The 26489-nt window shown below is 44.0% G+C and overlaps 1 protein-coding gene across 4 annotated transcripts in view; it reads left to right on the top strand.

Annotated features, from left to right (window-relative positions):
* The window catches only part of TOM1 (target of myb1 membrane trafficking protein), a 30867-nt gene extending 5253 nt beyond the window's left edge, over positions 1–25614 (top strand). For 2 of the 4 annotated variants that reach the window (XM_081928318.1, XM_081928321.1), the window contains exons 2-16: positions 3431–3515; positions 6065–6143; positions 6563–6712; positions 7505–7639; positions 8932–9078; positions 9683–9799; positions 10034–10167; positions 10281–10314; positions 10745–10853; positions 11298–11418; positions 16649–16724; positions 18080–18142; positions 22427–22486; positions 24003–24042; positions 24483–25614. In XM_081928318.1, the coding sequence (XP_081784444.1) occupies positions 3431–3515; positions 6065–6143; positions 6563–6712; positions 7505–7639; positions 8932–9078; positions 9683–9799; positions 10034–10167; positions 10281–10314; positions 10745–10853; positions 11298–11418; positions 16649–16724; positions 18080–18142; positions 22427–22486; positions 24003–24042; positions 24483–24631 (1499 nt within the window). In that variant the 3' untranslated portion in view covers positions 24632–25614. The remainder of the gene's footprint in view (positions 1–3430; positions 3516–6064; positions 6144–6562; positions 6713–7504; positions 7640–8931; positions 9079–9682; positions 9800–10033; positions 10168–10280; positions 10315–10744; positions 10854–11297; positions 11419–16648; positions 16725–18079; positions 18143–22426; positions 22487–24002; positions 24043–24482) is intronic. The other 2 variants (XM_081928319.1, XM_081928320.1) reach the window with 2 other exon arrangements.
* The last annotated feature ends 875 nt before the right edge of the window (positions 25615–26489 follow it).

Here is a 26489-nt window from a genome sequence, read left to right as displayed (position 1 = left end):
CTGAATTCTGCTCCTTTGGACTTTTCTTCTTATTAGTAAGCCTCTTTCCTGAGCAGCTAGAGGAGTATGTGCAGTTTGTTTGCATTCCTTTCTGGAAAGTAAATATTTTGGGACCTTGAATAGATCTCTTCACATTGGGGTAGAGGTTAGCAGAGTGAACTGAGGCAGAGGGAAATGTAATGAAGAGTAATATTAATGTATCCCCCTTTTCAGCAGCTCAATCAGTGAGTCTTTTTACACAGAGAGGTATTCAAAAGTGGTATCCCCCACTTTAATAACCTAATGAAATTTGAGTATGGTATACTCTGAAAATAGAATTAAAATTATCTCACGTGTGTTTTGGGTTTTGTTTTGTTTTAAAAATGTAGCTTCTGATCCAGAGAATTTCAGTGTATTGTCAAGATCTGATGACTTTAGCAGCTATATATTTCACCCATCATTTACAGTCGTACCTTGGAAGGAATCCATTCTGGAAGTGTGTTCGACTTCGAAAATGTTTGTAAACCAAAAGCACGGCTTCTGATTGGCTGCAGGAAGCTCCTACAACCAATCAGAAACCATGGAAGCCCCATTGGACGTTCAGCTTCCAAAAATAGTTCACAAACCGGAACAGTCACTAGGTCCGGGTTTGCGGTGTTCGAGAGCCAAAACGTTTGAAAACTAAGCCATTCGAAAACCAAGGTATGACTGTACCACCCTTCAAGGACTATTGTTGCCAAGCCGTTTCCATGCAGATTACTTCAGCCCTCCTTATCTCATTGGCATCTTTGACAGCAGTGATAGGTCTGCTTCTCCATCCCCTTCATCAGAGCTTCAGAAATTCTCCTAGGGAAGCTAATTCTGATACTTTCAGTGCAGTCAAGTGTTGAAAGTTCTGCTTACCTTTTACCTGTCAAAGGCAAAGGAGCACTTCCATGTACAATTGATGGCCATCCTAACCTGTACTTCTAAGTGCAATGCTTAGTTGTCCCACTACTCCACTGGCCACTGGTACATGCTGCTGTGAACAATAGATAGAGTCGTTCTCTGTTTCCGTCTTTCCTTCAGCCTATTATTTTGCAGACTTTCATGTGCCTCTGCTGCTAGGCTGGTATCCATTTTCTCTTTGTACACTGTCCAGGCTTCTGCCTAGACTTACTGGGCCCACTTACAACAAGGGGTTAAGGCTGAGCTGATTACAGGGTGGAGACGCTGGTAATAACAACTTGCTGTTCAACATTCTGCTGTGAGTAACACCGACAGAAAGAGACACCATCAGACGAAGACTGTGTTTGCCCTCATTGCATTCTGTTACCCATCCCACTCATTTGGTTGCTAAGAAGTTAAACAGCTTCTCCATTTTTCTACGACCAGAGTTAATCCATGACATTTTGGTGTGTCTCTTCCCCATCCCACCCCCCAGTAAAAATACAGTGGTACCTCGGGTTACATACGCTTCAGGTTACATACGCTTCAGGTTACAGACTCCGCTAACCCAGAAATAGTGCTTCAGGTTAAGAACTTTGCTTCAGGATGAGAACAGAAATCGTGCTCCAGCGGTGCGGCAGCAGCAGGAGGCTCCATTAGCTAAAGTGGTGCTTCAGGTTAAGAACAGTTTCAGGTTAAGTACGGACCTCCGAAACGAGTGAAGTACTTAACCCGAGGTACCACTGTATAATGAAAATACTATGTAACAATTTGCCTTGTAATGAGTATCCCAGAATTTGCTGATTAAGGCGAACCGCTATCCTCTCATGAGAAGGCTCCCATAGGACAAGATCCATATGGAAATAAGAAACTTGATTTTCCCTCCTCCTTATACATTCACACGTATTTACTCCTGATTTGACTTGATTTATGGGGCCTCTTTGGGAATCTAAGAATGTGAAAGAATCTACAGTGAGGGGGGGAGTATTTGATCCTCTGCTAAGTTTGCCCGTTTGCCCTCTGACGAAGTAATGACCAGTCCATAATTTTAATGGTAGGCTTATTGTAGCTGTGAGAGACAGAATAACAACAGGAAAACTCCCAGAAACCCAGAAGACAAAAGTCACTGTAGATATTTCTGGAAGTTTACAAACAGGCTGCTTTGTTTCCCCCGTGTTGTTTGCCCTACTCTCTGGCCTTGCAGCATGGAGATTCTGCTCCTAGCTTCTGGCCATGATAGCTGTCTATTGCTTCACTTCAGCGCCCCATTGCAATTCTCCTTGCAACACAAGAGAAGAACAAGGAAGTCACTGTCTTCCCTCCCGTGTCTTTGATGCTGTACTGCAAGGAGAATCCTTGCACTGCCAGAGGGCGAGTGGCCTGAAGCCAGCGGCATGAAGAGAAAGCTGGAATAGGGCTCAGGTGTTGGCTGGTTACAGTCAGAAGCTGTCGCTAGGTGGAGACCTGGGAACAGCAGTGGCTCAGGAGGCAGTTGTTTATAGGCTACTGTACCAGGATCTGGCGACATGAGGGATGGGGACCCATTGCCTGTAGTGTTGTGATGCAAAGGTTTAGCAGCTGCTGGGTTTGCCACCCTGGGTTTGCCACCAGGTACATGGCAGCTGAGTGGCTCGTGGTGGCCAGCACAGGCTACTGATGTGATGGTGACCTCACAGACTGACAGTGCTTCTGACCATATGGAGGCTATTTCTAGGTCTGTTGTGGGAAAAGATTATTGGGCAGGGGGTGTATATTTGGAATCTTGTCTCTTCCTTTCTTCCACTTTCAGTTGTGCTGCAGCTGCCATTCATAAAGCCTGAGACTTTTAATCTCGTTACAATGAGCTGAAAAAAATGCTTTAAAAGATAATTTGTTAAAAACTCAGAAGCTTTTCTTTTTGGTATAATAGATGTAAGTGTATTTAAAGACCAGAAATCTCTTGTTATGTATGCAACAGCAGCACAAATGACATGTGCTCAGAAGTGGAAAGGTGATACGATACCAACAAAGGAAGAATGGCAGACGAAATTAATATAGAGAAATGGCAAGATTAACGAACAGAATAAGAGATCAGGATGAAAAAGTATTTAAAGATGAATGTTTTATAGATTGTTTTGGCAATTATTGTAAACATATTAAAAAGTTAGTAGTGATAGAGTACATTCAGCAGTAAGAATTAGTGGGATAAAAAACGGTGAAAAAGAAGATATTGGGGGGAAATAGAATATGTAGTGGAAAAGGAAATAATAAAATGAACTATGGATTGGGGAAGGGAAGTAAAAAAAAATTGTGTGTTTTACTTTTGGATTATTGTTATTGTTTAAATTATGAAATTGAAAATGATAGATAAAAATTTAAAAAGAGAGACTCTTAATCTCTGTGTTGTGGGTTCAAGCCCCACATTGGGCAAAGGTTTCCTCCATTGCAGGGGGTTGGACTAGATGACCCTCAAGGCCCCTTCCAACTATGATTCTATACTTCAAAGGCAGATCTAGGGATGTTGTCTGTTTTCTTCCTCCTCCAGAGAAAGCTACTGATGGCTCCCTACAGAACGAAAACTGGGCCCTCAACATGGAGATCTGTGATATCATTAATGAGACAGAAGAAGGGTAAGGAAGCCAGTGCTGCTTACAAGACAAGTGGCCTTATCCACATGCTCACTGACAGACTTGCGTCAGTCTACTACGCTAATGTGTATGAGTGGAAAAAGTGTTCAGGAAAAAATCTCTTGAGTAGGGGTTGGCAATGTAAGTCATTAGTCTTAAAAGCCCAAGTCCCTTGACACCTTCAGAAGAGAATGCTGCCAGAGCAACATTCTGCTTGAAGCCGCCTTTGGTACCACCAGCTGCCAGATATGCCATTAGCCCTTTCCCGTAATTTTTTCACATAGTATTAAACTCTGTCTTGCATTCTTTCACTGGCATTTCCTTTTTTTTTTTGTTCTTTTCCTTTTCTCACAAGGACAGCTTACTGCTTGATGGGTTCCTTCTTTATTGCCGTCCTTTCCCTTCTCAGTTTCTCTCTCTTTCTCTGTCTCTGCCTTCTTTTCCCTCACTGGGAGTCTAATACTCTCCAGGCTGGTGACTACGGAGACAGGAAAAATCTCAGCTGGCCCATTCAGTGCTCTGACATTATTCAGTTCCAACTGAGGTTCTCTCAGGTATACAGATAGTACAGTAATAGCAGAGAGGAAGTGTGAAGTTTCCAATCCAATCCTTTCTTCTTCTCTCATACATATACCCTGAACAACCCAGCTTTGAGGCATCCAGAAATCTGAGGAATGCCAAACCCATCCATGCTGAACACTATAAATAACTCTCAGTGGGCTCGCTGGCGACCTCAGGAAGGGCAAGAACAACATGCAATAGGAGTGGTGCCTCTCTGGAATGCAGCTTAGTGCTTACGTGGCTGCAGATATCTCCCCCCACAGAAAATAAAGGAAGCCTTCTTGTTCTTTTCGTTATTGCAATGTGGTATGGCTTCAGGCTGTGTTGTCCTGTCAGCTGTATCTCCTCGCGCCTTCCTTGCAGCCCCTGTGTCTATTCCAACCCTAGGCCTTTGTCCCATCATGAGCTCAGCATGACTGCATCACACACACACAGAGAGAGACACACAATTTTGTTTTTCATACAACACCATCATGGCTCATTGGGTCTGTTCTAGTGGGTTCCGTTTTTTACTTGGACATTGGAAAAAAATGGATTTGCATCCTAGCTTAGCTTTGGGCTTGGGACCTACCTGAGGCTACTCAGGAGCTCCCTATCTGAATTTGTTGTAAGAGTAAAAGATGTGCACCTGATGGTGTGGTCTAATCCATGGGCAGTTGTTTGCCTTTATTTAATTATTTATTTGTTTTCAGGAGATGCAAGGCTCATTGGTGTAATTTTTGTTAGCGGGGTAAACATTGTGAAGCCTTTTTAATATGCTAAGTGTCATTGGTGATGTGAATAATAATAATAATAATTTGTTTTTTCTCAGCCACTCTGGGCAGTTCCCAACAGAATATTAAAAACAGAATAAAACATCAAACATTAAAAACTTCCCTAAACAGAGCTGCCTTCAGATGTCTTCTAAAAGTCAGATAGTTGTTTATTTCCTTGACATCTGATGGGAGGTTGTCCCACAGGGCGGGCGCCACTACCAAGAAGGCTAGTAATCCTATTCATGGCTAACTCCAGGTTTGAGGGGACCCTCAGCAAGCTGTCATCTGCTGGTCCAGCCTTTCCCCACATTTGTGAGTCCTCTGGCATCGCTACCAGGCAACAGCACAACAGTTGGGCTTTGATTACCACTGGATAGCCCCCAACCATCATTAACTGCTCTCAAAATCCACTGCCTCCTAGCATGGTTACATTTGTCTTCTGCTTCTCTTTCTCTATACTGCAATGAATCTCGTTCCACCTTCTCACCCCACAACACAGTAATGCAAAGATAAGCTTCTTGCCTTGTGTTGAAAAGTTTGTTAGGTGTTGCTAAAGTTTTGGGTTTCATCCAGAAAGCTTGTGAAATGTCAAGAAAGCAAGACATGCCGAAATAAATAACGGTGGTTTGGTTTGTATGTCTTGCTTCTGAATTCTTCATCTTCCGTAACATGACAACAGATAGCATGTTCACTATTACTCCTGTAAAGCTACTGGTGGAATGGATCCCAAGCTTGCAGAATGAATGTGCTCTTTGAAACAGGATATTCTTCAGTAGGTGGGCTGTTTATGTTCTTCTCTGATTTTGCCCAACAGCTGTCCCTTACTGGCATGCTATATATGACTCTTTCATTTCATTCCAAAGGAGACAACAATATAGGACTTTACCTGGACATGTTTCATAAATAACACTTTTCCTTGCACATCTTTTTGTTACTTATTCTTTATTAAATTTATGTACCTATCTGTAGCTTGCTCTTTGCATTCTTTGCAATTCTTGTTCCTGTTGATATCTGCATTTCTGCCTCTGATTCAAGCAAATACACTTTGGGGGTAAGATACTGACATTGTGGGAACGGCTAGCTTGGCAGACTCAATTGGCTGGTTGATTTGGGTTCTTAACAGTAGCGGCTAAGGAACAAAACTGATGAAACCTTATGGCCTGGCAAATTCCAGCTGCATATTTTGTCTCTGTTCCAATGCTAGTTCTTTTGTAATCTTGTTTCTTCTGTTCTTAGCCCCAAAGATGCTTTCCGAGCCATAAAGAAAAGGATTGTAGGGAATAAGAACTTCCATGAGGTGATGCTGGCTTTGACAGTGAGTATGATGCTCCTTTCTCAATAAGCACAAGAGTCTTCTGCATTTGCTTCTTGCCATCTATTGCAGGGGGAGTTATAGGGCAGGATGCCATTATAATCATTTGATTCCGTTTACTTCAGTAGCTAAATCAATGACAGAGATAGTCTGAAGGTATATCCAAAAAAAGGTATAACCTTTGAGCGGGGATGTTAAATCTTTGATTAAGTAGTGGGAAAGCACCAAAAGACTACAAAAATATGTTGTGCGTGTTTGATTTAGTCAAAAGCAAGTGGAAATACCCTGGGTACCAAAACGTATCCTTATGCCTGCCTGCCATTTGGAACTGGAATTTCCAGTTGGGATTGATATTTCCAGTTGGGATTGCATGGGAAGGAGGACCTAAAACCCCTTCACTGACATCTTATTTGGTTCTACAGGTCCTTGAAACATGTGTCAAAAACTGTGGCCACCGCTTCCACACGCTGGTCGCTAGCCAGGATTTTGTAGAAGGTGTGCTGGTGCGAACCATTCTTCCCAAAAACAATCCTCCGGCCATTGTACACGACAAGGTGCTGACCCTCATACAGGTGAGTGCATGAGATGAGTTGCCTTCCTTCGCGGGCAAATAACTCCCAGCAAATTAAACAGAAGGGAGCAAAGGAAGGAAGTTCAAATGTAAGTATGGCAAGGTGCTGCTTTGTGCATTAATCTCTCTAGCACTGTTTCTGCCCTTCAGGGGATGCCTACCATGCTGCACACGAACAGTGACACCGAATTAAAACGTGACCCCCACAATATACATAGTTATTTTGAGTCTGAACCTGGGCTGAGGCACACACCCAGGTTTTTTTTCAGGTCTGGGTGTATTCCGTTTCTTAAAAAGTAAATAGTTACACTCTTTACAATCCAAATCCTCAGTCAAGAAAAGCTGAATTCTGCAACACACACACACATATAGATATATTCAATTTGCATAATATATCTCATTTGCATAATTTGTTCTTCAGCATATGCTGTTTTGCATAATGTATCCCGGTGTCGGAGGAAGGAAGGTAGGAAGAAGAAGGCAGACAGGGCACTGAAGCCTGCTTTCAGCTACCAAACATATTATTCAGCCACTGCTGAGGTTTCAGCTGACATAGTTGACACATTTTTTAATACCTATATTTGAAGCCATAAGGCCTAGAAGCTAAATAAATAAACAAAGGAGAGATTTTCAGGAAACTTGAATCCTGCTCCCAATACCACATTATGCAATTTTTCTGTGCTCTTACAGATTCTTAGCAATAACACACCCTGCTCTTCTCCCCCATGAGAATTTAAGAAAGGGAAGACAGATTATGAGACTGTGAGGCGGTACCTGTTTTCTGTCTCTGCAGTCCTGGGCAGATGCATTCCGTAGTACACCAGACCTGACAGGAGTTGTGGCTGTTTATGAGGACCTGAGGAGGAAAGGCTTGGAGTTTCCCATGACTGATCTGGATATGCTCTCACCCATCCATACACCACAAAGGGTAAGGTTTTCTTTCATCATGAGGGTCTTTTTAAGCCCGTAGCTCCTGGAAGAGTATAATGCAGCCTTGCAAATAACCCCACAAAAGTTGCTAGCCTGCAAGCATATTTACTAGTTTGCTAGGGACTGGCAGAAGAGAGGCAGAGAGCTCCATTCCTCTTGCACCAGCCTGCTGCAGTTCTGTTCTAGGGACAGAGGAGGGAGATGAGATTCTCTTTCACCTTTGGCAGCCCACTTAGTTTTTATGTTTGGGGGAGAGATGCAATGAGCTACTGCTCCCCCTTCTCCGCCATCCAGTTCACAAGCCTACATGGAATCCCAAGCACTCTCCTGCATGCTGTTGCTTCTTGTCTATGGCGACGAGGGAAGGGCTTGAACACAAAGCTGGTCTAATGTGAAGAGTGAAGAACCAGAGGGAAAGGCATTTGCAAAGGGGGAATAAACTGAGAGTCCAGATTCTGTGTTCAAGATAAAGAGTAAAAATTACAAATGTTCCCAGCATTTTCAGCAATAATGTATGCACTGCTGTTGCTTTCAGATAGAATGCTGATAGGTTTCTTCGCTATTTTATAAGATATAGCAACATTTGGATTATTGGAAACATTTGTATTTGTCTGAAGTGGTTTCCTACTTTACAATGGTGAAGAAAAGCTGGCCTGAAAGGTTTGACCCTAGTATATTTTCAGCTGTTTCTCCATTAGTACAGGACCTAATTCAGTCTCTTCAGTTTTAAAAAGCAAGCAGTACATTGAAGCTTAGTAGAGTCCTCACTGCACATATGGAGACAAAAACCTAGTTTCTGTCAGCTCATTGGGACCTGTGGCTGGGGTGCATTTCATTGAGGGCAGTCTGTTTTGGAATCCATTCTCTGGTCAGCCCAGAGAATGTAAGGAGGTTGGCGGGCTTCATGTCCAGCTCATTACTGGAGAGCCAGTGTGGCGTAATGGTTAGAGTGTTGGACTAGGACCTGGGAGAGCAGGGTTTGAATCCCCACTCAGCCCTGAAGCTCACTGGGCCAGTCACCATCTCTTGGCCTAACCCACCTCACAGGGTTGTTGTATGAATGAAATGGGGAGGAGAACCATGTACACTCCCTTGAGCTCCTTGGAAGATAAAGGTGGCATATAAATGTAATTAATAAACAAATTACTCAGGGGAACACCAAAGAGAGCAGAAAACACCGTAGAACATTGCTGGGTGAATTAATAGAGTAGGGAGGGGGGGAAATATCCTTTGCCTTTTTTCAGCTGTTACTGAACCACTTTCTCTTTTATTTTACGGATTCCTCTCTAGACTGTATATACCTCAGGCTCCCCTACCGGAGTGAATTCACCAGCAGCAGACTCCCCTCAAGCAATAGAGTCTATTCTGCATCCTGTGTCTCTCCCTGTCTCTCCAGGGGCCGCCACGGACGCCCCCATCACACCGACACCAGAGCAGGTAGGTTCAACTTCAGCGTAGTAGAGATGGGAAGGCCTGGGGGGGGGGGACACCTGTTTTTCCCCAAAGCCGTTTTTTTCAGGAAAATTGAAAAAAAAAAACAGTTTGATATAGTTTGAATATTCCACACACTTTTCCAATTTTCCGGGTTTTTTTCTAGGCCTTTACATCTCTACAGTGTAGTGATATTATTGCAATACATCCAGCTTGGGGGTCCCCCCCCCCAGTGTTCCACAAGTTATTCGATTCCTCATATGGAGAAGAGACTATTTCATTAAAAGGAACCCTGGTTCTTCCATGGTTGCAAGTTCCACAGTTACAACAGTAATGAAAATGTGCCTGAAGGAGCAGTGTCAGAGGTCTCATTTGTTTAGCAAGGGTATGGCCAGGTCCTAATACACTCACACACAAACACAAACACACACATATATGTATACACAGATATACATCACAGGCAGCAGGATGGGGGAAAGCCTGTCTTTGGAGAGATCAGATCATACTGGGCTAGGTCAATCAATAGTCTGATAATACAAGGTAATTTCCTGCGTCCTTCTCTAAGAGTGGAAAGCCCAGCTGGACTTAATGGGTGTATTTGTGCTTTCAGATTGGGAAACTCCGCAGCGAGTTGGAAGTGGTGAATGGGAATGTGAAAGTGATGTCTGAGATGCTCACGGAGCTTGTGCCAGGACAAGCTGAAACCTCCGACCTTGACCTGCTCCAGGTAGGAAGCGGCTGCAACACAACTTTGCCTCTGCTGCTGTGAGTTAGGACTTAATTTGGTTCGGGTCAGCAAGTGCTGAGGTGGGCTTAGCCTATGCCAACAAAAATAACCCATCACGGCAGTGACTCGAGTAGTAGGAACGGATTTTTAGCCCGGGCTAGTTACTAGCTGCCACTTGTTAACCTAGGCTGTTTGGTTCAGTTTTCACAATGTACATTCTCTTGCCATGGGTAGGAGCTGAACCGGACATGTAAAGCGATGCAGCAGCGCGTGCTGGAGCTGATCCCCCGCATCCTCAATGAACAGCTAACAGAGGAGCTGCTCATTGTCAATGACAACCTCAACAACATTTTCCTGCGCCACGAACGGTATTCCCATGCCCCTCCCCTGCTCGTTCCCCTGCCCACACCCCCTTGCAAGCAAAACAGCTTGTGTAAACCTTCCACCTGAGCTCATCTGCTCACCTCTCTCTTTCTCATAGGTTCGAACGGCTCCGATCTGGCCAGCCTGCTAAGGTGAATGAGTGTTCCTTCCTTTTAATGCATGCTAACAAGGTTTTTAATGATCTGTTGAAAGCCGCCCAGAGTGGCTGGGGTATAAATTAAAAAATACTATTATTATTATTATTCATGTTTCTTAGAAGGGTAAGATAGTAGCACATTAGAACCAAGGGGCACAGTCCTCAGTGTGGCGGATTCAGATATTTTGTCTTATTCTTGGTGGGGCTGATTCCATTATTTCCAAATTTCTCAGACTTTTTTGGGTGATGAATGGTGTTTTAGATTTCCTCAATTATTCAAAACTTGTGGCCTCCCAAAGCAGAACCACGCTAGGGAAGCCTGGCCAGATGGGTGGGATATAAGTAATAAATGATGATGATGATTGGTTAGAAATGCTGTGAGAACAGTTTCAAAATAGTGAAGCAAATTTTCTGTCTCTTTTAAGCAGCTAAACAATGCAGAAAATGCAAGCAATTTGATTGATGTGGGACCTAATGCAGTAGAAAAAAAACCAGAAGCCGCCTCCACGCTCTCATCTCAGCTTGCAGAAATGAGTGAGTAACTTACTTGTGTCCCTTCTGCTGTGTGGTTTCCTTGTCTGCCCACTACCCCAACCCCATGATTCTGGGAGCCACTAGCTCACCTGTCTTCTAGCTGCTGTATCTTTTCTTCTTTATGTTCTCTCAGTCCTTGCTTTAAAAACTTCAGAATTAATTTAATATAAGGTAGCAGAATCAATCGTGCCAAGCCAGCAAATGTATGCAGATGTTCATAACTTATCCTGATAGCAGCACTTAGGATGAGTGGGTTGGAGGGAGGGGAGAGGTAGTTTACAGAGGAGGCGTGGTGCATGCAACCCTTCATAAAATTATCCTTACCGGCAAAAAGAAATGAAACCTCCTGTGATCCTATTTTCAGACAGGTATCTTAGTATTATGCTTTGCTGATCTGAACGTGTGTTAGATGTTACCTTGCTCTTGACTTTTTACACCTTTCAGATCTGGGTTCCGGCAGCGTCAGTGCAGGACTGCAGTCCCTCAACAATTCTGGCAAGCTGGAGGAAGAGTTTGACATGTTTGCACTGACCCGAGGCAGCAACTTGGCCGATCAGCGCAAAGAGTAAGTGACAGCACCTGCTGCGGCAAATTAGGTGTTGTATACAAGAGTTGTATGCTGGCTGTTCAGGCTTAATAATGAATGTTCATTCATTCACACTCAAAACAAGAGAAGTTATGCAGGTTTGCATAATGTATAGAAACAGAGGAATTTGGCTTTCGGTGCAAAATATGGTTTATATCCATGCAGAATTTTTATTAATTTTTTTCAAAAGCAGGACTTGTTTTGCTAGAAACTATGGCCCTCTGCCCTTTGATATTTTTTCCATGTGATTAAGCAAATAGATAAGTCCTAAATTCTAGTGTATCACAAGTAGGAAAAGGAGAAACTGAAATCAAGGGTGCTTGTAGGATGAATAGTATGTTTAATAAGAGATACCAAACAAACAAGCTTGTACTCAGCAGGTGTAGCTGAAGCCCGCTAGGGACTTGAGTGTCAGTACAGAGCCCTTTGGGGACAAATAGTTTCTATTTCCAGTGAATTGCTGTTAGATATTTTGTTTTCCAAACTGTGTTGGCTCAGCCCTGCTTATGCCCAGTTTTTCTGGATAGGAAAAAGCCTACATGTTTGTTCCTGCTCTTTCGCCAGCTTCCATTTCCCTTTTGCAGGGTTGCTTGTAGTGCAGGAGTGAATCTTCCAATGTCACACCCATCTTTGATTTTCCAGTCTGAATGTTCTTTGGTGGTGGAGTTCAAGAGCAGACTGTCTGTATTGTTTAAAACCCTGGTCTTTTAGGAGACTGATTTGTTTTGGTTTTGTTTATTGCGGCTGTTGTTGTCCATCCCCACCAGAACTAATGAAGGCAGACTTGAGTTTTTATTAGCACTTAAACTCTCTCCACTACTCTCCCCCCCCCCCCTTGTCTGTTATGTTGTCATTCTCTAATGGCTTCCAGGAATTTTAGCAGCAGTGAAATAGATAATTTATTATTAACAGCATGGGCCAAAAGGAGAGCAGAGCTGTGTTTCAGTGCTGCAGATAATACTCCAGGAGAGTAAACACCATCCATACCCAGTACTTGTATTTTGCTTCTTACGGTTGCCCATGCTTGTAGCCTGGAAAAGGAGACAAACCTCATCTCATGATGCACACCTACTTTACTTAGCATTGCTTCTTTCCATTACAGAATTCATATAATTTTTATATTTTGCTTTAGTATTTTGTTGTACAGTCCCCAGAGGGAAATAGCTATTGTGGTACTAAGTAAATAAATGCATTTTTAAAAATTCTCTGGGGTAACCTAGAGTGAAAATTTCAAGTTTTTGGAATTTCCCTTTCCTCCTTAGTTTTGAAAACAAATCTCACACATACGAAAATGACTTGAACTATGTGGGGAGGGGGAGTTTAAAGCAGGGAATGAATATTACTGTAAGGAAGAGGTTTGTTTTCTCCTGCACCATACATTATCTGTATCTTAAGTCACATACCTTGTTTGCTCCTGCTGTCCCAGCCACAATGATCTAGATTTCTTGAGAGCCGAAATGTAAGAGTAGGCCAAAAGTTCTCCAATGAAAACTTTTTGAGCAACTTGGCGACAATTTCAAGGGTTCACATCCTTCTGCTCACATCCTTATGCCTTATTTCACAGCCACCGCATGGCAGTAACAGCTGAAGCAGTCAGTGGTCCTTCTGACAGCCACAGTCTTTTCCCCCAGAAGCCTCTTGACATGCTATACCATGATGTACCATTGAGCTGTGGGGGTTTCTGGGAAGAAGAGCCATCAAATGTTTTCCCCAGAACGCTTCCCCTGTGCAACAGGACATCATGGTGGAACATCAAGGGGATGAGGAATTGATGGCCAGTGACTAATGAGTGGATCTTACCTTGAAACATTCCCCATCTCCTTTACTTCCCACAAATAGGATGAGTCTGGCACTTCAGCTAAACGCTACGAGAAAGTTCCTGAGGCCAATTTCACCTCAGCCATGAATTTTGGCTTCAGGGCAGCCACTATTCTCATGGCCACCCTTTCCCCCTCCACCCCAAATCTCCAATATGGGGTTAATTATAATTGCAACCTATCTTTCAGGTTGGCTGCATGAAGGATTACTGGTTAGAATTATGCAGAGCACTCTGCATGCTCAGGAAGTAGTATATAATGCTAAGCATGGTTATTCTGTAGAGGACTTAGGTGTGGAAGATCTGGTATTTTCCATTGTATTCGGCAAATTCGGCCTTGTAGTTCCAAAACCCACAGATGTGTCTGAGGGAAAAGTCCTAGGCTCAGTAATGCAAACCTGCAAGAAGCCTTTCAGTGACCCCTGCTGATTGTAGAAACAGATGTTTGTTTTGGGCATGTGCGGTTACGCTTGAGCACGAAATGCACTCCACCCCCAACACTTAGCAAACCGGGCTGGGAGCCAGCATCCTTCTAATTGCCGTTGCTGCAGCTCTTTCTGCCGCTGAAAGGGCTTATAATTCTTGACTCACAGATTGCCCTCCCAAAGAGCCAGTCGAGCACACCAGACACAGGGAGAAGGATGCTGTGAGCCTGTGTACCAGGCTGTCCGAATGTTGTTCTCAGCAAACAGTTTGCTGAGTGCGGAGTGGAGTCGATTTTTGAAGAAACAAGGCAGAGAGCGAGAAGGCTGGAAGCAGCTGATCTTATACTGAAACCCAACCTCTTGGCGCACACTCCGGCCACTCTCCTCCCAACCCTGGAACTGAGTGCTGTTAACTTCTCCAGCAAAACCTGATCCTCCTGTGACGGGTGTGATCATTCCGATAAAGAGGCTCCTTCTATTTATTCCTCTTTCTCCAACTGGACTATCTGCCTCCTACTTTTAACTTTCTTGCCAGCAAGCCATCTCAGGACTGTCTCTTCTACAGCCCCTCATGCTCTCCTGTGCCTTTTTTCCCTTCCCTTCCTGCGGCTTCGCTTCCAGACTGAGACCCTTTTTGTGGGCAACCACCACAGCTGGCTCGTGTATCTTCCCAGAGCCCCATGAACATCTGTGTGCAGACTTTCTGGCAGCACCTCAAACCCTTCTTGCCCTTCTGCCTCATCAGCGGCATGGTGGTGGCACTCTACTTCATCCTTGATGCCATTGTGCACAGCGGGCCCTTCACGGACGAGCTCTTTTTTGAAAAGTTTGAGCAAAAGTGGCCCAACCCCTTGGCCCCAGCAGGGAACGGTTCCCGGTGACCATGGGAGGGACAGAGACATGGCTTGGGGGAGCTCACCACTGGGATGTCATCGTCCAAGGAAACATTGGCCTTCCTGTGTAAGAAATAATCTGCATAGATTGGAGGGTGAGGGCAAAGGGTGGGCGGGGTGGTCTTGAAACTGAAGGTATTTCTTGCAGGAAATGGGGCAGTCGTGATATTTGCCGAGGTCTTGTTGTAGCTGTGCATGCACTGATTAATCAGAAACAGTTAAGTCTGTCCAAGCCCATCTGCACCATATAAGTTTGCCCACCGTGTCTCCCGAAACAAAATAGAAATGTGGAGGGATGTTGAATGTATTTTAAGAGCATGTGCTTAGGTAGAACAGAAGTGCATTCAGGTTTCTGTGCATGTCACAGTTCTGCAATAGCATAGAAAAAGTGCAGAATGTGACAAGGAGTGCAGAATTTAGTTTCCTGAGAATCCCAGCTTTCTCTTTTTTCCACTTTTCATATATAAATGGCACTTTTCTAGTCCCTGTGTCTATAAAGCTCTGCTTGAAAGCATGGAGGCAGTGTTTGCAGAAATCTCAGGAGGTGGAGTGGTGGTTGGGTTAAAGCTTCGGTGTCCTCCATATTTCCTTGACTCTGCTCATAATTAGCAATACCAGACTAAACCATGCAAGATTGTAAAGATCACAGCATCTGTTGTACAAAATAAGAGAAGTTATGCATATGTACTTCATTTGAACACTATAGGGTGCAGAATTTGGAATGTCTGGACACAGAATGTTCTTTTTAAGTTGTTGTTGTTGTTCCACTTCTACACGCAACTCTAGATGTGTGGTGTATATTAGCAATGAAGGGGTTGTGTATGGTCTGAGTATCCTAGTATGCATATAAGGGATAATTTCTATTTATAGCCTATTTCTTAAGGCGTGTGATAGACACATATCCTTATATCATTTTACCTTCCTTCAAACGCTTGAGGGCAGCCCCTCTTTATGTTACAGGTTGGGATGGAGAGAAAGGGCTTGCCTAGATCCATTTGGTACATGGCTGAGCTTGGGTTTGACACCAGCACCAAGGCTGACACAGCGCTAGGCCATGTTGGCAAAACCTACAATAAACTCTCCCCAAACTCATGGAACATTGGTGCAACTTTAGGGCTTGTCCCTGTTTTAGTGGGATCTCTAACTAGGCATATATACATGTGTGAGCTAAGGTAGTATAATAGCAAAAGCTTTGGGTATAGATATAGATGAGCCATGCTAAAATCCACTGTTCAGCCATAATGCTCACAGGGCATCCTTTTGGGCAAGTCACTGGTTCTCAGACTAACCTGCCTCGCAGGGTTTTGTTTATTATTTGTTTATAAATTGCATTGCTCACTCTTTCATGCATTTGAGCACTCATGGCAGCCAAATAGATAATCGTCACATTTGTTGGGATTCCTAAGTACAACTGAGCCATGTTCCACTGGTTCAGACCTACTTTAGAACAGACAATGTCCAGGTTCCACCACCTGGAACCTGAAAACCTTTTATAATGCTATAAACTTTTCCATGGCTGTCTGTGACTATTCACAACCGCTCCCCTGCTCTTGCCCTGGTGCTCTTTGTTTCTTTCTCTGTTTCGTTCCATCCTCAAGTGATGCCACCTAATCACATATTAGACCCAATGGCATCATGGTGCTGCGATTGATCCGACTGGGCTATGAGCTTATGTCACGAAGGGCAAAGAGCGTCCATTTAGAAATAAGTCAGTACTTCATATAATGATCACTTAGACTATCCTAGCCCATTAGGGCTCTTGCTAGCACATGTGCATCCAGCCTGAAAAATTGCTGAATGGTTAGTAAGTGGCCTTTTGATATTAACATTTCCCAAAAAAATATCCCAGCTTGGCCCTGCTGTCAATGAGAGAGTGTGTGGATTGCTGTTCACCAAATTTCAGTCATTCTTCCTTATGACAAAGGATGTAAACAATCCTGTGTATGTAGGGAAAGCATGACCCCCAAGCACATCCATTTTCTATATCTAGTTTCAAAGAAGATTCCCTAGTGCATAACCTTCAGTAGCTTCTCTGCTTGGTTTTTCTGTCTTTGACCACCCTGTCTCTCTTCCAGGGTGAAGTATGAAGACCCTCTGGCCAGGCAAGGACTAGCTGGAGCCTTGGATGCCCGGCAACAGAACACAGCAGCGGTGAGTTGCTAACTATAAAAGTATTCCATGAGCACTCAGTGTAAAAGATGAGCCCCTGCCTTCCCAAGACATCAGCTGTAGGTCCATGTATACCATGGTGCCCTCTGTATGGGGTTTTTAGGGGGACTACAACTCCCAAAATTCCTGACTATGGACCATGCTGACTAGAGCTAGTGGGAGTAGGACCTAGGTCATTGCTCACTCAGTTCATCAGAGCAGCTTTGGAGGTTAATTACATAGTTTCGTGTATTTTCCTTTCTCATTAACACCTAAACATGGACTCACACATCTCCCCTGTCCCCACAGCGGTAGTGGCAGAACATGCAACTGCACACTATTAAATCATAAGTACCTAATTGCACAGCACAAAACAACAACAACAAGCAAGCATCAGCATATCAAGCAGTTTATTTAAGAATTCAGTACATACGGAGAACAAGTAACCTGTTGAAACAATTCTCGATCAGTAAGACGGAAAAGTAAAAATAATTATAATTCAGTAATACTCCAGTCATTTTCAGTTCCTGCTGAAAATGGTTCTGAGCTGTAACAAGTTAGTAGCAGCTTTCAAAATGCAAGATGTAAAGCCTTAAAAGCCTGCAAATAAATAAGCATTTTAAAATCACAAAAATCAGTAAAAAGAGGTTTGGGGGTGTAATTTCATGGGGATCCACCCAGGGTGTGAGGGGGCTTTTCCAGTCCAAGGGCCACATTCCATCCTAAGAAACCTTCCAGGGGCCACAGAGGCAAAGGTGGGCAGACCAAAGGATATGACTTGTGCCATCATACTGTAGGCTACATTCCAGCCACACAAAATTAGAGGTTTCTTTCCTTTCTCTCTTGTCTCTCTGTCAAGAGATATTATTAAGCCACTTGAGAAGGGTGTGGAGCAGTCTGGCAAGGAATGCAGCCAGATTAGCCCCTGGGCCAGTGCATTGTTAAGTATATGACGTTGGACTAACTACGATCACACAGGCTTTAAAATCCTGCTTCCTTTCAAGGTCTGGGTTAGAAGGCTAGCAGGCCATCCTTCTTCAACTCAGACCTTCCCATCCATAGAGAAAGAAACTGGTTTGGGGTTGTACACCTTTCCGTCCCCAGAGGCAATGCAACTATATCTTTGTGGTCATAAGCCATGAGCTCAGTTTGGGGGTTCTCCCACACTCTGTTTGTGTTCAACAAAAATGGGAAGGAGGTAGGAAATTTTCCATCTCTCTTTAATTTGTATGGGGGAGCTGCTCTCCCTTCTGAGCTCATGAGCCCTTTATCCTGGAAGGCACCTGCATTTCTCCCTACCCTGCCCCACATTTCCCACCTTTTCCAGCTGCTTTGAAAGCAAACTCTCTCTCAACTAGCCGGAGCCAGGTGCTTCCACTGATGGAGCCCCAATCGCAAACTGGATGATGCGCCAAGGAATGGTGAGAATGTGTCGCTGCCAAGGAAGAGCAAAATAGAGGCTGCTATGCAAGGGTGTGGTGTTGGCTGAACAGTGTGTGGGGACAGCCATCAGAGAAAGTAATGTGGCTGGGCTGGAAGTCAAGCAACCTCTCCCAGTAATAAAATCCACAGTCCACAAGGCTTCGTGGACTGCAGAAATCTTAACACAATGAAAGAAAACAAGGAACCATTTTTAAGCTTTATATTCTCATCAACATAGTGCAACAGTGCAGCATATTTTCCCCTCAGGGGATTCCCTTGGAGGAAAGTAGTTTGTGACTTCATGCCCAAAGTGGGCAGGGCCAGCACACAGAATGAATGGGGCTAAAGCATACATATTTAGGTACATCACATGCTTTATGTCTGACACACATGCCTCTACTTTGCCTTCCTTGTTGTGCACTGAGAAAAGAGCTCCTTTATCAGCACACAGAATTGAAACATGGCAGTCTGGCCATGAAGCCAGTTCAATGCAGGTTGGGATAGGGACATATACTGGAGTGCCAGAAGCAAAGAGAGGCCTGGCTAGGTTTGCCATATGTCAGGAAAACTCCTCTGACATGTCCTGGCTTCCAGGTGTAAAAATGGTGTTGGGGAAATTTTGCCCAAGCGTCAAAATGTAAGGGAAAACCTGGATATATGAAAAAGCAGTAGAAACAGGTCCAAAAGCTTAACATCACTTTTTTGGGGGGAGGTCTCCCCTAAAAAGCTCAACAACAGTGCTTAGCAATTTTGGGGTCTTCCTAAAAAAAAGCTCAACAACTTTGCGGGTGTCAGGAATTTTACTTTTTGAAATCTGGCAACCCTAGGCCTGGCAGGCTAAAGATTTTCCATTTCTGCCTTAGTGGGATAAAAACTGATCTCTGAATCCATTAGCATAACCTCCCCCCACCCAGCCTTTTTCAGCTAGCTTCACAATCCAGGGATCTGTACCATAATTTTACAAGAAATATCCATGATCCGTTGCTGTCTTTTCCTCCTGCACTGGAGACTAGAGATGTTTCTCCCACTAGGTGAGAACATCTATGGGATGAGGGGTTAGTACTACTGGCCAGCTCTTAGGCTGCCACATCACAGAAGGGAACTCATGAATGACACACCGTTTTCCATATCCTCCATGCAGCACCAACCCTTTCAGGTTTCTGCCACTTTCGCTTATTCTCTCGACAATGCCCAATAAGAGCCAGCTCAAGGGGAACTTACACTAGTAACTTGATCAGTATTGGGCTGTCTGTCATTTTGATTTCTGTGGTTCCAAATTCAATATATACAGTTGAACCGGTGGAGGGAAATGGCTACAGGATTAGAAGACCCATTGAGATGCTTTGTCCAAGGTGTGCCCACACACTGTACCAACTGGCTTGTGTAATCCTGTCTTCCCCCTGTCCTGGAAAGCTCTTCTAGGGATAAAGGAGATATTGGTTTCGTTTTCTTAAATTGTGCCACTCCATCTCAAACCTTAGCACATCTCCAGTCAGTGGCGTAGCGTGGGGGTGCAGGGGGGGCCTGCCGCACCAGGCGCAACATCTGGGGGTTAGGGATAGGGGGCGCAAATCCACGGGTTAGGGGGCGCAAATCCACGGGTTAGGGGGCGCAAATTACTTGCCTTGCCCCGGGTGCTGACAACCCACGCTACGCCACTGTCTCCAGTTATGCTAACCAGTCTGATGGAGAGCTTTTACCCTGGCAGAGGAAAGAAGGTTAGGCAAGAATAGCTCAGGCTTTTGAGAAATGGCTTTAAAGGGATCTTTTCTTTCTTGGGTGAGATGGAGTCTGACATTTTGCTTTTACACTTTTTCTTTGATTTGGAAGCAAACTTTCCTACACTTAATAGCAAGAAACCACTTGCTTTTACTTCTCCTTAAGGTAACCTATGGGAATTACTAGTTCTCTTCTGTGCTCTTGCGCTCTCTCTCTCTCTCTCTTTTAAGCAGAAATTCCTTGTTGCATTTAAGGATCTGTGAATTTGGGAGATCATCTAATTGCTGACAAGGGCTGGGGAGAAGAAGTTCTTCACGGTGAAAGGGAAAACCTCACTTTTGAAAATTCATCATTATTGAGATCACTTTTTTTCACTTAAGCAGCTTCCCATAACTTGGGTTAGCACAGGGTCCAATTTTGGAAGGAATCATTGTAGAAAGTAAGCCTTTCTCCTTGCCATACCTACCTCTTCCTCATTTCCTGGAATTACAGTATAATTCCAGACAATCCAATGTATCATGCAGGCTCTTCCTTTCTGTTTAGGATGAAGACAGAATTCTGTTAGACTGCATATGCAGGTTATATGCTCAGTAGCAATAGCTCAGCTCTTCACCTAAAATACCAAAGAATTTATGCATGGCCTTCTGTTTCTTTTTTTCAATAGATTTTATTAAAGTTTGAAAAAAGTATACAATGGTTAATATCAAATAGCCAAGAAACTAATCTAAATAAAAGCACGATCCAAAAATAGATTGAAAAGAAAAGAAAGAAAAAAGGCCGGGGGAGGAAGAGAAAAAAAAGAAAAGAATAGAACTCTTGATTCTTCGTCTGTCAGCTATATATAGAAAAATATTCAAGACATCCACTCCAGGATAACACCCAATAATTCCTTCCTATAAACCAATAATTTCTTCAATCCTCATACAAATCCACTTCAATTCTTTTTCATTCAAAGGAGTTTCCAATCTTTAATAAATATTGACAATGATTTTTCTCTTAATTGCACATGTCAACTTCACCCTCTCAGCTAAATCCAATAGTCTTAGCATGGCCTTATGTTTCCATGGGTGTTAAGATTGTATGAGATGCTTTCCTGGGTCCCACCAGGGTCCATAAAGTGATAATCCAGCATTTGGTTTCTAGCCGTAACTAGTCGTCTGCTGCTGACAGTTCACAAGCAGAGCAAATGAAGGTCATGGCCATTAGCTGCTCTTTGATTATCTTCCACAAAATTGTTTTAAGCAACTTGAAGGTGGCATGCTGGAGATGGGCAGGCACATTCAAGTACCCAAGATGCAGACATGCAGGAAGGCAACCTGCAATGCATGCCATCCATTGAAGACAGCCAGGAGTTCACAGATAAGCCAGGTGGACCCTGCATGCCAGTCCACCAATTCTGGGCTTACCACCAGACCCAAGATGTGCTCCAAATTGGAGGTGTAAACACAGCAATTTTCTAAAGTGACAATATGAATGGCAGGGGTCCAGACAGCATTGCATTTAACTGAATTTTACTTTAAAGTGAAACGAACCCTTTAAGAACAGGAAGAGTGAGAGAAAGTGAATGAAGAATCCTTAGCAGATCTGACATGCCACATCCCAATTGACTAATAATGATGTACCTGTTTCAGTGGCGGTAGAGAGAGCATTGAGTGGCATTAACATCAGGAAGTGGTGGCAAAATGTTAAATCCACTGAGGCACTTTCCTGTGGCACTAGAATGTGGTTCAGCATGTGCAAATTCGCTGCTTTCATTCAATAAAATCAGAAGTTTCCAGTCCTCTTTGATTTATGGAGGAAAGCTTGAAAAACAGGATGGTGTGTCCTGAATTGACCAGGAATGCAAAAGACTGCAATATTGATATTTTTGAAATGCCATGGCTACAGGGAGCTTGCTCTGTGGTATTTGAAGTTCACTGGAATACATTGCAACTTGTGAGAGGCAGCTTGTCACAATTCACCAAAATCTAATCCTGGATTTAAAAAATGCTTGCCCCTTCACAATGTTTCATGCTAAGAATCGAAATAAGAACTTTTTTCATGTTGTGTTAATAAAGACTAAAAATCAGCTAGGGCTTCCCAATTGATTTTATTTTATTTATATCCTGCCCTTTTCCCCAGAGTTGCACAAGGTGGCATAATATTGGATAATACTATGTATGCACGATAGATCTTATGGCTGAACAACTTTGCCATCTTTGAGGGTCACTACTGAAACTACTACTTAATTGATATCACCCATGAGACCCAGTCCGTGACATAGCTGTTTATCAGTGTCATTCATGGTCAGGTGTAGGCCTAGGCCATTTGAAAGGTGAACCTGAGAATCATCTAACCATTCTCAAGTGATGTTGGAATTAGCTAAGAAATGGATTCCCATCACATACTGGTCCTAAAAACAGTGCTGAGTAAAATAAGCGGCTGTCAGTTAAGAGAGCATTTTTGCAAGAATGGGTTTCATTCATGCTCCTTCCTTCCTTCCTTCCTTCCTTCCTTCCTTCCTTCCTTCCTTCCTTCCTTCCTTCCTTCCTTCCTTCCTTTGTTGTTTTCCCTTTCTCTGCCAGGTTCCCGTCCCCCAAGCTGCCATCATGGAAGATATTGAGCAGTGGCTCTCTACTGATGTGGTAAGTAACATAGCCAAAGCACTTACTTATTAGTAAGTGATTATGAATGTAGTTATTAGGTGAGTGGTAGAGCCTAAAACCCCAAAGAGCTGCACCAGTCAATATCTACATTACTGAGTTAAATGGACCAGTGGTCTGACATGGTATGAGGCAGTTTTTTATTTTTAAATATCTGTAATAGATTCTCAGGGACGTGGGTGGCGCTGTGGGTTAAACCACAGAGCCTAGGACTTGCCGATCAGTAGGTCGGCGGTTCAAATCCCCGCGACGGGGTGAGCTCCCGTTGTTCGGTCCCTGCTCCTGCCAGCCAGCAGTTCGAAAGCACCTCAAATTGCAAGTAGATAAATAGGTACCGCTCTGGCAGGAAGGTAAACAGCGTTTCCGCGTGCTGCTCTGGTTCGCCAGAAGTGGCTTAGTCATGCTGGCCACATGACCCAGAAGCTGTGCACTGGCTCCCTTGGCCAATAAAGCGAGATGAGCACTGCAACCCCAGAGTCGGCCATGACTGGACCTAATGGTCAGGGGTCCCTTTACCTTTTTTAATAGATGCTTGGCAGAGCTACCTAGAATCAGCCTTTAGGTGTTCTGTCTCTGGAGTTGGGGTCCTAGCTCAGGGGTAAAGCACATCAGAAGGTCACAGTTTGACATCCCTGGCATCTCCATGTGGTGCTGGAAGATGCCTGTTAGGAAACCCTTTTGCAGAAATAGCCAGTGTGATACCCTCCAGATGTTGCTTCAAACTCACATCATCTCTGATCATTGGCCACGCTGGCTGGGGCTGATGGGAGTTGGAGTCCAATAACATCTGGAAGGCACTACATTGCCTGCTTCTGCGGCCAACTTCACTGAGCTCCATGCATCAGTGGTCTGGCATGTCATTATGCAGCTTCCTTTGCTTCTAATGCCCCTTCCCATTCTTACTACTTTGCAAACTACTATAAGCACCCGCTGCTTGCAGTATATTGAGCTAAGGTGTGGTTTGCATTGCCACACTTTGTGCCGTGGGTCATTTCATTTCCACACACCCCAGTCCAGGATTACATCATCATAAACCCTAAACATGACCTGAGTTTTCAATTCTCAAATAACTAGTTTGCCATGAACCAAATGCAGGCAAAACATAGCTGAAGCTGCCTGCCACAGGAAAGTTAGTTGTGTGAATCAGCCTCCTCACTTACTGGCTAAAACAGGGTCTGCTTTTTCCACTGTCTTGTCTGTTCCGATGTTGGTGTAGAACTAATTTCTCTGCATTTCATCCTTTCTGAAATGCAATGACTGTTGTTTGACTAAAATGGTAGTTTGGGGAAGTAGACTTTTGGTATCCACAGGTCATCCTGTTTCTGCCTTAAAATGCTGTCTGTTTCTACTGGTATGAGTGATGGAAACCAAGGTGAGTAAGCACACACTAGGTCCCTGTCCCAATAAAAATGGGATTTTCTGTCCATGTAATTAAGCCCTGCACACTTTCATTTGATCTGCCACAATTTCCACACTTCCTTGTGTTCTCTTTTCTCAGGGAAACGACACGGTGGATCCAAAGGGTGTCACCAGCGAAGGCAAGTTGCTAGCAGACCCTGTGCCCTGCCTTTGAGGGTTACATTTCCAATGAATTCTTGCAGGCATGGGATGTTTTCTGCTGATTGATTCCATGTCTATACATTTATATATAAAAAAAAACATTTTCTAGGAATGAGCAATCTGTGCAAATGGCTTTTCAACTTTTGGGATTTTTTTAAAAATCCCAAAATGTGGCTCTCCTTGCACAGGTCTATTGGGATGTGTTGCTCCCATGTTTAATCATGTAGAAATGTCCTGCATGAAGGCATTGTGTTTATAATTGGCACCCCTGAACAGTGAATGTGAACTATCAATCTCCAAATATATCTGGAATTATAGATGTGTCCAGTCCATGGAAACGATTACATAAGAAGCAATGCTCAGGGCTTTTCCAACTCTTGATTTGATTCCTCATTCTCCCTTTTTTCTTCCTTGTCAGAGTTTGACAAGTTCCTGGAAGAGCGAGCAAAAGTGGCAGAACGGCTGCCTACGCTTCCCAGTCCCCCAACTGGAGCTCCTTCCTCCAACAGCAGCTCTGGCCCTCCGCGGAAGAAGGACAAAGAAGAGGAGGCGATGTTTGCTTTATGAACCCTACTGTGGACTGGTGTGCTGTGGTTTCAAGAGGACCTGTGTGCTGCACTGCACTCCTCTTTCTTGGGGTAGGAGAGGAGGGAAGCAAAAGGAGAGTGTGTTGGGGAAGAGACACCTTTCCCCCACCACCCCTTTCCTCTCCTCCTGCCTCCTTTTCTAGGCTGCTTTGGGGTTAGATTAATCATTGCTGCATTTGGGGGCGCAAGAGAGAAACAAGCGGGAAGGGTTTGCAGAGCTGCCAAATGGGTCGCCGCCTGGTGAGTCGACGGGCTTGGGTTTCCTCCTTTGTGGGCAAGACAGTTTTGTTGTTCCTTTCGTGATGAAGAGACTATTAAGAAGCCATGCTGGAAATCGGTAGTGGGCTCTGTAGTTTCTTACCAGCCCTACAGGCAGCTGCACTGCGTTGTAAAACAGAGCAGCTCGTCTGTGTCTTTTCCATCCTTTGCCCTCCCCTGGCTGAGCAGGAACGATGGAAACCCTTTGTAATGACCAGAGAACACTGTTGGGAGTACAGTAACAACCCCAGCGGGCCTCTGTTACAACACTGCCTGTTGTGTCAGGACTGCTTTGAGAACAGCCAAGTTCACTGTAGCCAGTCCAGGTACCTGTCTCATGAAGCACCACAGGGAAGGAGGCATATGTCTTCTCAGTGGTACCAAATCCTTCTAAAACTGGGTTCTTCCTGCCTCCTAAACAGGAACATCCAGGAGGCAGCCTCTCATCTGAAATTAATTCATACGGCTCCCATTGATCATGATCTCTCTATCCCTGCCATAACCTTCCCTTAGAGCTCCTCCTCACAAACTATCCCTCTTTGCTGCAGAGGCTGGACACTTTTTGTGCATTATCAGAAAACACACCGAGGAAACAGCGTTCACTGTGTTAATGGGTGGAGCTTGTTGGGGTGAAATACTGAATTATTCCATGTAACTGGGAGACTTGCCTTTTATATTCCTTATTAAAGACAATATTTGACTTCACTAGATATGTGCGTGCTTTCACTAAAGTGTGGGCCTTGCCTCCTGGCATAAAATGCCACCTTGCAAGGTGGGGAAGAGGAGGAGCAGGAGAAGATTCTGGGCTTCTGAGCAAGAGATGCTGGCTCTGCATCCTCAACAGAGTCCTGTCTGGGAAGGCAGTGGAAGGAAAGGAACAATGGTGCTCTTGCTGGTATCAGACACCATCTGTGTTTACTACTAGAGCCATCACATCCAAACTAAAAATAATTACTCTCTCACACACACTTTTAATATTTCATTTCATTTCAGAGGTATACTTCGTCACTCAACAGTTATAATCCTAGTCTACAACATTGATGAATTCCCGCTCACTCAACCTCGGTGTTTATAATTGCAGTTACATGCAATGGTGTTTTTAAAATTCCATCATACCCAGTTTCATCCTTTTAAACAAAGTTCTTATATGTTCTGCTATATATTTTTTTCTTTCTTAGACTTCAAACCCCACTGTGGAGTTTGCATATGAGAAGTTTTATTTTAGATAGACCAGAAAAGGTTTCCAGTCCTCCTTGAAAGATTCTAAACCTGTGGCTCTTATCGCCGCTATCAGTTTTGCCATCTCTGTGTATTCCATGATTTTCATCAGCCATTACTCCTGATCAAAAAAATTGTAGGCCTGGAGAGCATAAGATTTCTGTCCTTCCTCTGTCCAGCCAGAGCTTTCCATTCATGACTGCTGAACTAGTTCCCTGCAGTGGGGATGGAAGGGCCAAGCCACAGTGCCTCTTAAAATGGCTCTAGGAAATTGTCTTCTACTAAGCCATTCAACCAGGCACCATCGCCAGTGGCTCAGGGCTCAGGGAAAGCCAATGTTCACAGGCAGCAGCTTCACCCTT

The sequence above is a fragment of the Podarcis melisellensis genome, assembly GCF_964234715.1.
Source record: "Podarcis melisellensis genome assembly, chromosome: 10".
Classification (NCBI taxonomy): domain Eukaryota; kingdom Metazoa; phylum Chordata; class Lepidosauria; order Squamata; family Lacertidae; genus Podarcis; species Podarcis melisellensis.
Note: the sequence above shows the minus strand (reverse complement) of the source record. Positions and strands in the feature narration are given on the sequence as shown.